This window comes from Chrysemys picta, chromosome 2 (genome assembly GCF_011386835.1).
Source record: "Chrysemys picta bellii isolate R12L10 chromosome 2, ASM1138683v2, whole genome shotgun sequence".
NCBI classification, from domain to species: Eukaryota; Metazoa; Chordata; order Testudines; family Emydidae; genus Chrysemys; species Chrysemys picta.
In genome coordinates, this window is record NC_088792.1 from 207,886,589 (window position 1) to 207,900,599 (window position 14,011).

Sequence of the window (14,011 nt, forward strand, 5' to 3'; positions counted from 1 at the left end):
GAATAGTTATATTTCTAGGTGTTGATTGTGATATGAGCTCCTGTTGAAACTATCCACTAACACTACAAAGCTTCTGTTATGAGAAGATAAAACTTTATTTAGAAGTGAAGTAGCAGTCTAATGTGCTTTTTCTCTTTCCATAAGTTTTCAGTCTATGTAGATGGCAAGGACCGTAAAGAAAAAGCTGTGAAAAATTGCTTCCAAGACATGGTGATAATTCAGGAGATACAAGGATGACAGCTGCAAATATGCTCTGGGTATTGTGTTCATCAACCTTAACACATCATTTGAGACTACTTACCATTTTACACCTGTATTTAAATATAAATTATTGATAGAGGTGATAATCTGTTCTGTTCATTCCCTCTGGGAAATATATATTAAATATAAATTATCCAAACTGTTATAAGAGTCATGATGACTCAATTGGCAGATCGTTATTGAGTGGAAGACCCTTGCTTGACTCTCTGTAAAACCTTGTGTCATGAGGTTACATCTGGGCCCTGATTACCAAAAGTTCTCAAAGTAAGCTATCTTTTTATATCTTTCCACATCAACTCCATTGCACGTGTGTGTGGGGGGGTGGGATGTGGAGCTGCTCTGCATTAATCTGTGAGTATTATTAGGACTGTCAAGCAATTAAAAAAATAAATTGTGATTAATCGCACTGCTAAACAATAATAGAATACCATTTATTTAAATATTTTTGGATGTTTTCTACATTTTCAAATATATTTATTTCAATAACAATAAAAAAGTACATAGTGCTCACTTTATACTTATTTTTGATTACAAGTATTTGCTTTGTAAAAAAGCAAAAGAAATAGTATTTTTCAATTCACCTAATACAAGAACTGTAGTGTAATCTCTTTATCATTAAAGTTGAACTTACAAATGTAGAATTATGTACAAAAAAACTGCACTCAAATAAAACAATGTAAAATTTTAGAACCTGTAAGTCCACTCAGTACTACTACTTATTCATCCAATCACTAAGACAAACAAGTTTGTTTACATTTGCAGGAGCTAATGCTGCCCGCTTTTTGTTTACAATGTCACCTGAAAGTGAGAACAGGCATTCACATGGCACTGTTGTAGCCAGCATCGCAAAATATTTACATGCTAGATGCCCTAAAGATTCATATGTCCCTTCATGCTTCAACCACCATTCCAATGGACATGTGTCCATGCTGATAATGGGTTCTGCTCAATAACAATCCAAAGCAGTGCAGACCAGTGCATGTTCTCTATCATAATCTGAATCAGATGCCACCAGCAGAAGGTTGATTTTCTTTTTCGGTTGTTTAGGTTCTGAAGTTGCAGCGGAGTGTTGCTCTTTTAAGACTTCTGAAAGCATGCACCACACCTCGTCCCTCTCAGGTTTTGGAAGCCACTTCAGATTCTTAAACCTTGGGTTAGTTAGAAATCTCACATTGGTACCTTCTTTGCGTTTTGTGAACTCTACAGTGAAAGTGTTCTTAAAATGAGCACGTGCTGAGTCATTATCTGAGAGTGTTATAACATGATATATGTGGCAGAATGCAGGTAAAACAGAGCAGGGGACATATAATTCTCCCCCAAGGAGTTCAGTCACAAATTTAATAACACATTTTTTTAAACGAGTGTTATCAGCATAGAAGCATTTTCCTCTGAAATGGTGGCCGAAGCATGAAGGGCCATACGGTTGTTTAGCATATCTGGCACGTAAATACCTTGAAATGCCAACTACAAAAGTGCCATGCAAATGCTTGCTTGTTCTCACTTTCTGCTGACATTGTAAATAAGAGGGCAGCATTATCTCCTGTAAATGTAAACAAACTTGTTTGTCTAGCAATTGGCTGAACAAGAAGTAGGACTGAGTGAACTTTTAGGTTCTGAAATTTTACATTGTTTTGTTTTTGAGTGCTGTTATGTAACAAAAAAAAATCTACATTTGTAAGTTGCACTGTCACGACAAAGAGATTGCACTACAGTACATGTATGAGGTGAATTGAAAAATACTATTTCTTTTATTCTTACATTGCAAATATTTGATTTCAATTACAATACAATGTATATGAAAATGTAGAAAAACATCCAAAATATTTAATAAATTTCAATTGGTATTCTATTAACAGTGCAATTAATCACAATTAATTTTTGAGTTAATCGTGTGAGTTAACCAATTAATCAACAGCCCTAAGTACTATATATTTTCTATGATGGTCCAGTTGTGGGTAGGGGAAATAGCTATACTGGGTGATTGGAAACTGGATGCATAGGTTAGTTCACTTTAAGAGCAGAGGGTTAGAAAAAACAACCAGGAATGCCAGACAATGGGTGCAGCTAAATGACTTCTCCAACAAACAAGGCTAAGCCATTAACTGTAAAGGGCCCATTTACAGCTACCCCTCTGTCCTGCCAAGGCTGGAACCTAAAGATCAAATGGACACTAAACAGTTAAAAAGTGGCCTGCTAGAGAGAGATCCTAGAGAGACAGTTCTTGTGGTTGAGTCTGGCTAACTTGGACCTTCATGGCTGCTATGGAGGATTGCGGGGAGAGGGAGAGAAGGAGAGCAAGAATAAGCTAGATGTTTGTGTGTGTGTACTGCACAGTACATAAAACTCCTCACTCTTTTGTGCAGAACTGTATTCCTACTATTGATCAGTAAGCAATACCTGTTTTGGAGAAGGCTGCCTGGGCACTGCATGTTAACAGCTGGTCAAAGTCCCAAAGGAGAGACCAGGAGTCAGGCCTGCTGAGTAATCACAGGAAATAAATAGGAGGCTGCAGCCTGGGAACCCTGTATAAGAGTGAGCAAATTGTGAGATTCCATGCTGAAGGGGGCAAAGGCAGTGGCCCTGTCATCTGGAAGGGTGCACTTGGAGGATCCAGAGAAGGATCCTAGCTAGCCCTGTATCTATGACAGTGTACAACCCCTGCTTTGCGCATACAGAGAATTATTTGTGTGTGAAAATCTGGGTTTAGAGGGGAACATTATTGTTTGTTGAAATTAGGTACAGCCAAAAATTCTTGTGCACTACTGAAAATTGGATCCTTTTGAAGGTGTTTTTAATGTTAACGTTTGAAAGGAAACAAGCATTTATTTGATTAGCCCTACCCTGAAAGCAAACATAGTCTATACTCTTGACTGAACTAATGAGATATGGGTATATGTGTCACGTAGTACTTTTTTAAACCAATGGTAACATAAGAACGGCCATACTAGGTCAGACCAAAGGTCCATCTAGCTCAGGATCCTGTCTTCCGACAGTGGCCAATGCCAGGTGCCCCAGAGGTAAGGCTACGTTTTAATCATTGGTATTTTTAGTAAAAGTCATGGACAGGTCACAGGCAGTAAACAAAAATTCATGGCCCATGACCTGTCCATGACTTGTACTATATACTCCTAACTAAAACTTGGTCTGGGGTGCTGCAGGTGCTTTGGGGCGGCCCGAGACCTCTGCTGATGCTGAGAGGAGGGGCCAGGTGGCTGTGTGCGGCCCAGGACCCCAACTGGTGCTGGGGGAGCGGGGGAGGGGTGGCGGGGCTGGCAGGTTCCCTACCCGGCTCCGTCTGTCCCTTCAGCTCCTAGTGGGAGAGATGGCCAGGGAACTCCACATGCTGCCCCCGCCACAGGCTCTGGCTCCACAGCTCCCATTGGCTGGGAACTGCAGCCAATGTGAGCTGCGGGGGTGGTGCCTGTGGGCAGGGACAGCGCACAAAGCCCCCTGGCTCCTCCTCCTAAGAGCTGCAGGGTCATGTCTGCCACTTCCGGGGAGACTCACCCAGGTAAGTGCCACCCCGCACCCCAACCCTCTGTCCCAGCTCTGAGCCTCTTCCCACACCCAAACTGCCCCAGCAGCGGCTGGAACGGCTGGCCCAGGGGCTACCTGGTCTGCTAGAGCAGACCTGGAGCCAGCTGCACTGGCCGCTGCAGAAGTCACGGAGGTCACAGAAAGTAATGGAAACCATGACCTCCATGACAGGCATGTAGCCTTACCCAGAGGGAATGAACAGAACAGTTATCATCAAGTGATCCATTCCCTGTCGCTCATTCCCAGCTTCTGGCAAACAAAGGCTAAGGACACCATCCTGGTCAATCCTGGCTAATAGCCATTGATGGACCTATCCTCCAGGAATTTATCTAGTTCTTTTTAGAACCCTGTTATAGTCTTGGCCTTCACCACATCCTCTGGCAAAGAGTTCCACGGGTTGTGCGTTGTGTGAAGAAATACTTCCTTTTGTTTGTTTTAAACCTGCTGCCTATTCATTTCATTTGGTGACCCTTAGTGCTTGTGTTATGAGAAGGAGTAAACAACACTTCCTTATTTACTTTATCCACACCAGTCATGATTGTATAGACCTCTATCATATCCCCATAGGCATCTCTTTTCCAAACTGAAAAGTCCCAGTCTTATTAATCTCTCTGGTATTGAGATTTTGTAATGTAAAGAGAAACACAGACACCATCATTGCATTGTGGTTTCTTCATGTGGCCCTGTCCCCAGCATGCTCTTGTTCCATGGGGGAGCAGGTGGTATGTAAGTAACTAGGCAACCAGGTGGTTTCCTTCCAACCCCATCAAGGGAATACCCAATGACCCCATGAGGGCAGATTTAAGTCCCCTTTGCACCACTGGAGCAGTGCAAAAATGACTTGATCTGGCCATAAATTATAGCTTTCTATAAGCATTGTCCTCTATTCCTTCCTCCTCCTTAACCAGATGAACATCTCCCCCTGCCGTTTTCCTCACCCAGCTTTTATCTGTATAATATAAAATAATTTTAAAGATATTCAGAACCATTGAGTTATACACATTGTTAACTTCACACTTGGAGTACAATCCTGGCCCCAGGGGGTTACTGAGGGAGTGTATGGACTGTAAGAGTTTATCTGGGGGAGATTTTCAAAGGCTCCAAGGACAGATAGATACCCAACTTTCTTTGAAAGTAAAAATCTTTCCTGTAGAGGACAAACTGTTATTAAGGCATGGATCCTGAAAATAGCGATATTAATTTTATTATCATTTCAATTGAACTACACACAGTAGCAAAGGGCTGTCTCTTTCTGTGCTATACAGTGCCAAAACACAGTGGGACTTCAGTCTCAATTTGGGGCCTCTAACTACTACCACAATGCATAATAATACTTCAGCCATATGTTTCTTCTGCCTTTGAATTTTTGCGATGTATTACCATCTCCTTGTGAGTAAAATAATAGAAATTGAAAAGTACCACCAGTAATTAAGACATGAGTAGAAATACTTCAATAGAAATAGGACATGAATGCATGCAATGAGGTGGAATTAATTTATGAAATATCAGGAGCAATGCTCTGTGATAACAGAAGAACAAAGCAAGGTATCATCCAGGGAGTACAAGGAATATGATGAGCAAGACACTGCAAACAGATCATTTATTTCAAATCATCTAAGAACATGATCTTCATGTTTAACTTGCTATTGTTACTCAGACCCATGGTGAGAGGTAGATATTTTTAGTGACATTTTTCTTCTTGCGACTCATCTTGCAGTTGTGCAAAAAAACCAACCAACCAATATAATACTACTACTAATCCCTCTACACACTGGTAAAAATATAATGCACCTTTGCCTTTTGCACCACAATGAAGCTGGTGGAAATGGCAAATTCTGTAATCACACTGGACTGATGGGATATTCTGACCATTTATGAGACAGTGTCATACATTCAAAAAGAATCTTGATATCTCCTTTGGATGGGATCACTCACCGCAGGTACTGCCTATTGGTCAGGCAAGGTCAGAGCTTTTCCTGGCACTCGTGTTCATAGCTATTTGAACTCTTCAGTGGTCTGCCCCTTCTGTGACTCAGCCTTCTTGCCAGGCCACATATTTATGTCCACCCATTTTGGGGATACATAAGTAGTCCAACAATGCACTTAGGCTTCTGGGTTAAGCAAGGAGTTCTGGGTTGCCAATGGATCAAGAGCTCATGATCTTGATACTTCTGCCTGCAGCATCTTGTCTCAACTGGATTCCCCATATCGGGGATAGGCTACTATTTCCAGCACTGGCTAGGGGTTGGTAAATGAACCTGGGCCCACCCTTTTCTCCACCTTCCAATCCAGGGCCCAGTGGTAAACAGCTAAATCCCTCACCCCGAAGTGAATATTGCTGCCTCCTGGATCACTTCCTGCCAGTCCCCTCTTTTCCCAGTGGGTAAAGTAAAGACTATAAATAACTGAAATCAAATGTAAAGTCTTAGACCTTCTGAGAGTCTCAAGTCCCTTCTCTGTTGGTTTGACCAAGCTGTCGCAGCCAGGCAGTAGGCACTCGTGCTGTGCTGTGCTCCTTCCCAGAAGCTCAGAGCATATGTCAACTCATCTCTACTGTCTGCCTATTACTGTGCTACTCAGCTCCCTTTTAAGCTCCTCCTGCATGCTTTGCAGGTGTGGCAGGATGAGAGCTGCCAGGGACCAATGTAGCTCTAACTCTTCCCTTTCCAGTGTAGGGTTTGTATACCCCATCACACTCTTGTTCCTGCTCTTTCTTCCATCTTCTCTCTCCTCATAGGGAGTTCTTCCATTAAAGTGAATATAGAAGAAAAGGAGACTATACAGCAGGAAACAAAAGGTGAAGCTGGAAGCAGAGGTCCAGCATGCTGAGGAATAACAAAGGTTACAATTTCAGCATACAGGAAGTGCTACTGCAGCCTACTTACCCAGTGTGGCTCTGCAGCCCCCACTAATGGCGGAATCACATGCAGGGTTGAGTCACTACAAACTTCAGAGGTTTGTCTTTTAACAAAAGCTTATGCTTTGAGATCCCTGGGTCCCAAGTTCAATCACTGCTGACAACAAGATTTGTGATATTCTGCCAATTCAAGGGACACCCTAAATTTGAAAATCTAGTCAAAAAAGATTTAAGTACAAAATGACTTCTGAGTACCCTGCCAATTTGTGTGGTTTTACAACCATATTCCACCCACCTCCTTTAAAAAACACCACCATATATTTGGTTGAGTGAAAGGCCCACATAAAAGAAAGGTCATGATCTGCAAACACTAATGTGTGTGAGTAATGTTATTCATGTGAACTGCATAGGTGACTGTAGCCAAAACAGGAAATTGACAAACTACTCTCAAATGTAGAGGAAATAAATGAAAACAAAATCATGAAGTGTTTTGTCTCAAATCTTTTTCAGGGATAGCCATGTTAAGTGTTACAAGTAACAACCATAGGTAAAAAAAAAAATCAGCCAGACATATGGATCATAATTTTCAAAGTTTGGTGTCTATAGCTAGCCACCTAAGTCTTTATTTATGCATTAAACAATTGGCTTATTTTCAGAGTTGCTGAATAGATACATAGTAAATATTTATACTAGGATAAATAATTACAATTTTGAAAGAGGTAGTTCATTGAAAATAACATTATGACAATGCTAAGCCCCTCAAAGTACTACATGTATCACTTTTGTATCCTCTGTTATTCTGTACACACTTTCTCAAACTTTTGTATCAGTGACCCCTTTCACACAGCAAGCCTCTCAGTATGACCCCTCCCTTATAAATTAAAAACACATTTTAAAATATTTAACACAATTATAAATGCTGGAGGTATAGCGGAATTTGGGGGTGGAGGCTGACAGCTCGCGACACCCCATGTAATAACCTCATGACCCCCTATGGGATCATGACCCCCAGTTTGAGAACCCCTGCTGTACACTACAATACTCCTGAAGTTAGGTCAAGTTCAGAAGAAAGTAGCTGTTGTTTTTTATAGTTCATGACTCATCTACTGATTCGTTTCACTTCAAAGAGACAATTCTGCAATAAAAAATAATACTTTCCCACATCAAAGTCTCCAGCTCTAGCTTTCTATCCAAAAAGCTGTGAGGCCTATGGCCAAACTCATTAAAGACAAATAAATTGGATTAGGTTAGAAAGGGCAATTTGTGCAAACTGATGGGCAAAGTTACAAGGACTTCTGGATTTTGATAAGGACAAAGAGAGGAAGAACATAACACCAATCTAAATACAGCTATAAATTGCATTGCATGGTGAACCTTTATTATATTTTCTTCTCTAGGCAAACAACAAAAACCAAAACACACAAGAGAGGATAGCATCAACAAGTTAAAGAAAAAAGGTCAATGGAGCAACCTTTCAATTCTTACAGTGCTGCACGGCTCATCTGAACAGTAACATTTACCATGAGGGAACAGTGTTACCACATAATTTGAATGTTGTCTGTCAACATATTACAGAACTATGTTACAGCCTGTAAAGACTAGTGTTGTACCATCATTCCATAGCTTAGTTATTATATAATAATAGTACATAGCTCTTACATAACACTTTTTGTCTATGGATCTCAAAGTACTTTACAAAGGAAGATATGAACCATTATCCCCACTTTACATATGGGAGGAAATGAGGGATAGAAATGATGTGTCCAAGGTCACACAGCTATTTTGAGGCCTTAAGTGGATCTTAAGCGCACAGACCTTGTGTTGGCCCTGGGGGAAGAAGAGGGAGGGGATTTCATTCCATATTAACTGCCAGATTGCTGAGATGAGCAAACAGGATGCAACTTTTCCTTTAAATGAACAAATTTCCCATTGACATCACATGTGTAGGTGTAAGACAATGTGTGTTTTATACTGAGTTAGGGTGCGCAATGTACGTATTTAAATTTTTCTTCTTTTCACCATGGTTTGATTTTTATACTATGAACCAATAGAGATGTGTGCATGCTAAAGAGTGAACGAGATCCCTCCAGACCCACAAATTTGGAGAGAGAAAGATGGGAGGTGAGAAGCAGAGATGATGGAGTTGGGTTCAGTCTGTGGAGGATGTTTCATTTTCATTAAAGCAGGGCCACGTGTAGTAACAGACACAATTTGCACAATTTGCATCAGTAACAGGAGTTGGTGAATCAGTTAAAATGTAGAAATCACCTCTTTCTGAGTCTTTAAAAGTTAATCTTAAGTCTTTACTGGAAATATAAAAAGCTGTCTGAAATTTTTAAAGACTGTTTATTATACAAAATCTTCTTGCATGACAGTAATAAGAAGAGCAAGTGAAAATAAATCCATGAGCACTGGTGCTGTTTAGACTTCCTTTGCAGTCATCCGATGATATCTGTTGTTGTCTTGATAATTTTTACTGTCTAGCCATTTATGAAATGCTTACCCAGTGAAAATGGAATTGTTTTCATTTAAAATCTTGGTACAAGCTATTTAGTCTGAGACCAGCTGTGACACTTAAGTATTTCCTGCTTTGATGAACCAGACAATCAAATAATCTAATTAGTCTCCTCATGAGAAGTAGTCAGAATTATGATAGCTTTCCTATTTAAGAATCAATAAAATGGCAAGATGGTAAAATCTGTCAGGGCATCTGTAACATAAATGCTTTATTATGAAAAAATAGAAACCTCATACAGATCTGATTAGAGAAGATTACTTATCTTCATTTGCAATAGTCAGGGATTAGCAAACAGAGCTTATCATTTTGCATACTTTGTGTGTGTGAGACTGATGGGTATTAGTAGTTATTTTTCTCTCTCTCAGTAGCTACTGTATGTAGAGACTACACTTTTGTGACACCCTTAGTCTTTCTGGGTTTAATTTAGTGACAGTTCTTGGGGCCAGATCCTGAGCTCAGGGCCGGCTCCAGGCACCAGCGCTCCAAGCAGGTGCTTGGGGCGGCCAAAGGAAAGGGGCGGCACGTCCGGCTCTTTGGTGGCGGGTCCCTCAGTCCCCACCGCCAAATTGCCGCTGAAGGATAAAGTGGCGGCAATTCAGGGCGACAAAAACGCTGGAGCCGGCCCTGCCTGAGCTTGTGTTTAAATCAAGGGATCTCCATTTAAGTTAATGATGCTATGTTGGTTTGCACCAGTTGAGGATGTGGCCCCCAATTTGGTACATGCTAATGTTTCCCTTTTCCATTCTCTTCTATGGCCTTCTGAGTTATTCAGGCTGCAGAAGGCTATGGAAAGCTCCTTAGCAGGCCAGTCTGTTCTTGAGAATAGAATGGCCTTTTGTGTAAGGCTAAAGCATCCAGTGTTGCAGGCCTGTGAATTACTGAATAGACTGGACATGTCCACCTGTCTCTCACTGCAGCGATATGGCCTATGAATGTTTTCCACTTAATTTTATCTCATCTGTCTTAATGTAATTTATTCATGTTTAATGTCTGTATGCCTAGTTTGCAAGGATGAGGACAGTTTTTAAAAATCCAGATAAATAAAAGTGTCTTACCTATCTATCTGAAACACACGTTTATTGTGGTTTCAGAGTAGAAGCCGTGTTAGTCTGTATCCGCAAAAAGAACAGGAGTACTAGTGGCACCTTAGAGACTAACAAATTTATTAGAGCATAAGTGGGCTGTAGTCCACGAAAGCTTATGCTCTAACAAATTTGTTAGTCTCTAAGGTGCCACTAGTACTCCTGTTCTTTTTACGTTTATTGTGATTACAGATATTTGATATCTAGCTTAGGTGTTTCTAGGAAAGCCATTAGTATAATACTCTAAGTATCATATTAATTAACCTTTGCACAGAGGTGTTCACAGAGGACTCAATAGTTGACTCTTTCCTTTTTGCCTCTCCCTGGTTTGGCATCTTAATTATTTTAGTGTTGTTTGTTTTTCACATTTACTGTTGTTGCCATTCTTTGACTTCTGCTGTTTCAGGAATTTGAGTTTAGCAGCATGATCTGAAATCAGTCAGGCTTGGGCTATGTCTTATCTGGTCTGGAGGTTGTCCTCTATAGTATTAGAATGCCTTATCTCTTTGTGAAGGCATCCAAGTATTCAAGAGGAGCACAGCTTTTTCACTGGGTCATTAATGGAGAGGTTGTAGACAACTCTACTTGACTGTCCCCCAACCAATCCCTCATGAGCTACATATTTCATGTAGATGCAATGGAAGACGTCTTTTGGAGAACTTTGTAGGAGAGGGTATTTGCCCTACAGATCAGTCCAGGAAGTGCATTCCAACCATAAGGCGTAGCATGGAGACAGGTAGGTTTAGGAGGAACAGACCAATGAGGAATCAAAGAAGGCATCAGTCACAGAGCAAAGGCGTGGGGGATGCTGTGCGACAAGAGCTGACATATAAAGAGGGTCAGACTTGAGTAGGTCTTCAAAGTGAAGACAAGAATCCTGAATGTAATGGTAGTTGAATAACTGGAAGTTTGACTGTAACACAATAGATACAGACTTTCCCCAACTCGTTTAATTGCTGACCTTAGTGAACCTTTCATACAAGGTTCACTTCTGATGAAAATTTTAGTCTAACATACAATTTTAATTAATTTGTAGATGAGTGTCTCACCAGCTTAAGTGGGCAGCATGCTCAATCATGTGTGGTAGAACATCCTCAACCATGTGTGATGGAAGACGTCAGAAAGGTAACTCAGAGCTCCAGCTGATATTTTTAAAGGAATTCCTCCTACATTATCAGAGCCAATTAGCTGGATCATAATCAGATATGCTGAGCAACTCATACGATTTACCTGCTCCATCCTTTCTGGAGATGCTTTTAATGGGAGAATGAAAATAGAGTGTCCAAGTCAGACGACAATTAAGATATCTTGTGACTCTAAGTTTAATGCTGGGTGAGCATGAGGATGACAAAAAGCATGGATGATTGTGCCTAGATGCTACAATAATGGATACCCTAAAAACTAACTGAAAGAGATTACATTACATTAGATGTTAATGAAACATTCCGTAAACATGCAACACACTGCACTGGGCATAGCAGCTGATCTCATTACCACTTCATGCTAGAGATCAAATCACTGGGATTTTCAAAGGAGCATAAAGGATTTAAGTGTCTAAATCCCGTTCAATTTGGGCATCTAATTCCTTCAAACTCCTTTGAAAATCCAGCCTGTGTTAATCAGAATACTTTACTTATTTTATTTCTTTATATTTAAACAATAAAAATACCAGGACAAAAAAGATCTAGGGACCCTCACAATTACTATAACTATTATTTTGCTTGATTGTGCTATCTTTTCTAGCATGCAACAAGCTACCTAGGCTACTATACATCAACAACTTGCTGTTAGCCTAAGTTTGTAGTTGAAACTGGCATATATTTTGCTTCATGTCTGAGTGATATTTCATCTCACCAGCCACGCTCCGATTCAAGTGCCAAACATAATGAAAGAGAGAGAAAGAAGAATCACAAAGGAGAAAATTATCCATAGTTATATTGAAGGGAGACACACTGGCCATAAAACAAACCTAAACTCGATTCGTATGTTACTGCCTCTTCTTCGGCTATTGGTGCTTGAGATGAGCATCGCTGAGTTACCGTGCTTGTGAAAAACAGCATTATGGCAATGCTGACTGTCAACCTAAGAAAAGTAGCAAATATTGAAAACTACTGATGGTGGCACTGGAGGCCCTTCATCCTCATCCCCTGGAAATTAATAAACAGCCTCAAAAATAACTGCTGTTGGGCCATCAAGAACTAGTGACATGCAGCAGATGGTAACACCCTTTGCTGTACACCTAATTTCAGCCCAGACTATTTACCAGCAAGTTGTGGAAAAAGTTAAAGAATCTGACACTGAGGAGTGAGAAGAGAGTGGAGAGGGAATTGAGAAAAATGGTTCAAGCTCACTCCTCCACCTGCTTTAAGTTATTATAATTAGTGACTTTGGACAGGGCCAGTACTTTCTCCTTCAAAAGCAAACTGGGTGATTTTGACACCCCTTTCCTGTTCCCTCCACCCCACACTGTCAACTGGTTAGCTGAAAACTACAACCTTGAACATGTATGGCATGTACAAGAAATAGGGACCCGTATTTCATGTGTGAACTGCTGATCCATCCTCCAAAAATATCATGTGTTTTTTGACACAAGGATTATCAAGAGGAAGAAAGAAAATGCAAATTTCGCTTTTTTCATCCCCTCTCTCTGTTTTACTCTTTCCCCCCTTTGATGCTAGTGACTGTAAATTAGAATAAAAATACAGTACTACACCAAATTTGTATGCTGCACATTAAACCTGCAGTTTTCCAGAGACAAGCTAGATGAAGTTACCTTGTTACCCACCTACATTTTTCAAGTAGCCCCAATGAGTCAAATGAGTCATATAAGTCAATACAGACCTCTCTCTTGAAAATATTCACATATACACACTACATTGGAAGAAACGGTATTGATGCAAGCCCTTAAAAGTAAGCACACACAGTGAAAAATCAAGCTATATCTTCTTCAAATCCTAGATACCAGATGGCATTGGCTAAATGGCTTATGGCTAGGCCTATATCATGGACCACACGCTCTTGCAGGACCATAAGAACATACTAGAGGAGCTACTCAGACCTTGGATCTAGGCACTCCGGATAGCAGGCACTACATGCCTATTTACTTCACTCTGGAGCAAGTGGGTGAGGGAAAGTACAGAGCTGTGGCCCTGCTCCCAAACCACTGTGCCAATGTAGCTGAGCTGGCACAGGGGATGTCCTTCTTTGCTGATGAGAGGAAACAGGGAGGAATTTGTGGTTCAGAGGGTGGAGTGACAATGGAGCCTTTCCACAGAGGCTACTGTAACCTAGTGGCTAGGGTAGCCTATGACACCTCTTATGGGACTGTCCTGTAGGGAGAAACAGGGGAGAACTAGAGGAATCTTCTTATCAGATGATCCTGTGGCATCACCCAGATCTTTTCCTGGGCTTGGTTCTCCTAGCCCTTGGAGAAAGATCTCCTGCAGAGCAGGGCTCCACACCATGCAAGGAGTACAATAATTTGCCCACCTACTCACTAAACCTAAACCTTTTCCTGCAGAATCACACTGCTTTTCTGCCAGGGTTTTTCTAGGGGCATGGAAATAATGGTAAGATTTGCCCCTATGTTGTGGAAATATGTGATAAATGCCTGTTTCGTTGTGAAGAATTCCCTTTCTTTCATGGGTTCGTGCACAACCTTAATATTCCTTTTTATTTATTTATTTATCAAGATTGTCTGTCTAAACATTCTTTCTAATGGGGTGTTACATCTGAACTATTTTAGACATCTCCTCC

At 40.8% G+C, this 14,011-nt stretch overlaps 1 protein-coding gene across 13 annotated transcripts in view; it reads left to right on the forward strand.

The window, feature by feature from the left end:
* METTL4 (methyltransferase 4, N6-adenosine) overlaps nucleotides 1-11,378 on the forward strand; it is a 42,776-nt gene extending 31,398 nt beyond the window's left edge. For 11 of the 13 annotated variants that reach the window (XM_024111512.3, XM_024111507.3, XM_024111509.3 and 8 more), the window contains one exon: nucleotides 145-400. In XM_024111512.3, coding sequence (XP_023967280.2) covers nucleotides 145-237 — 93 coding nt within the window. In that variant the 3' untranslated portion in view covers nucleotides 238-400. Of the gene's footprint in view, nucleotides 1-144; nucleotides 401-8,052; nucleotides 9,203-11,291 lie in introns of those variants that run through there. The other 2 variants (XM_065585328.1, XM_065585329.1) reach the window with 2 other exon arrangements.
* The last annotated feature ends 2,633 nt before the right edge of the window (nucleotides 11,379-14,011 follow it).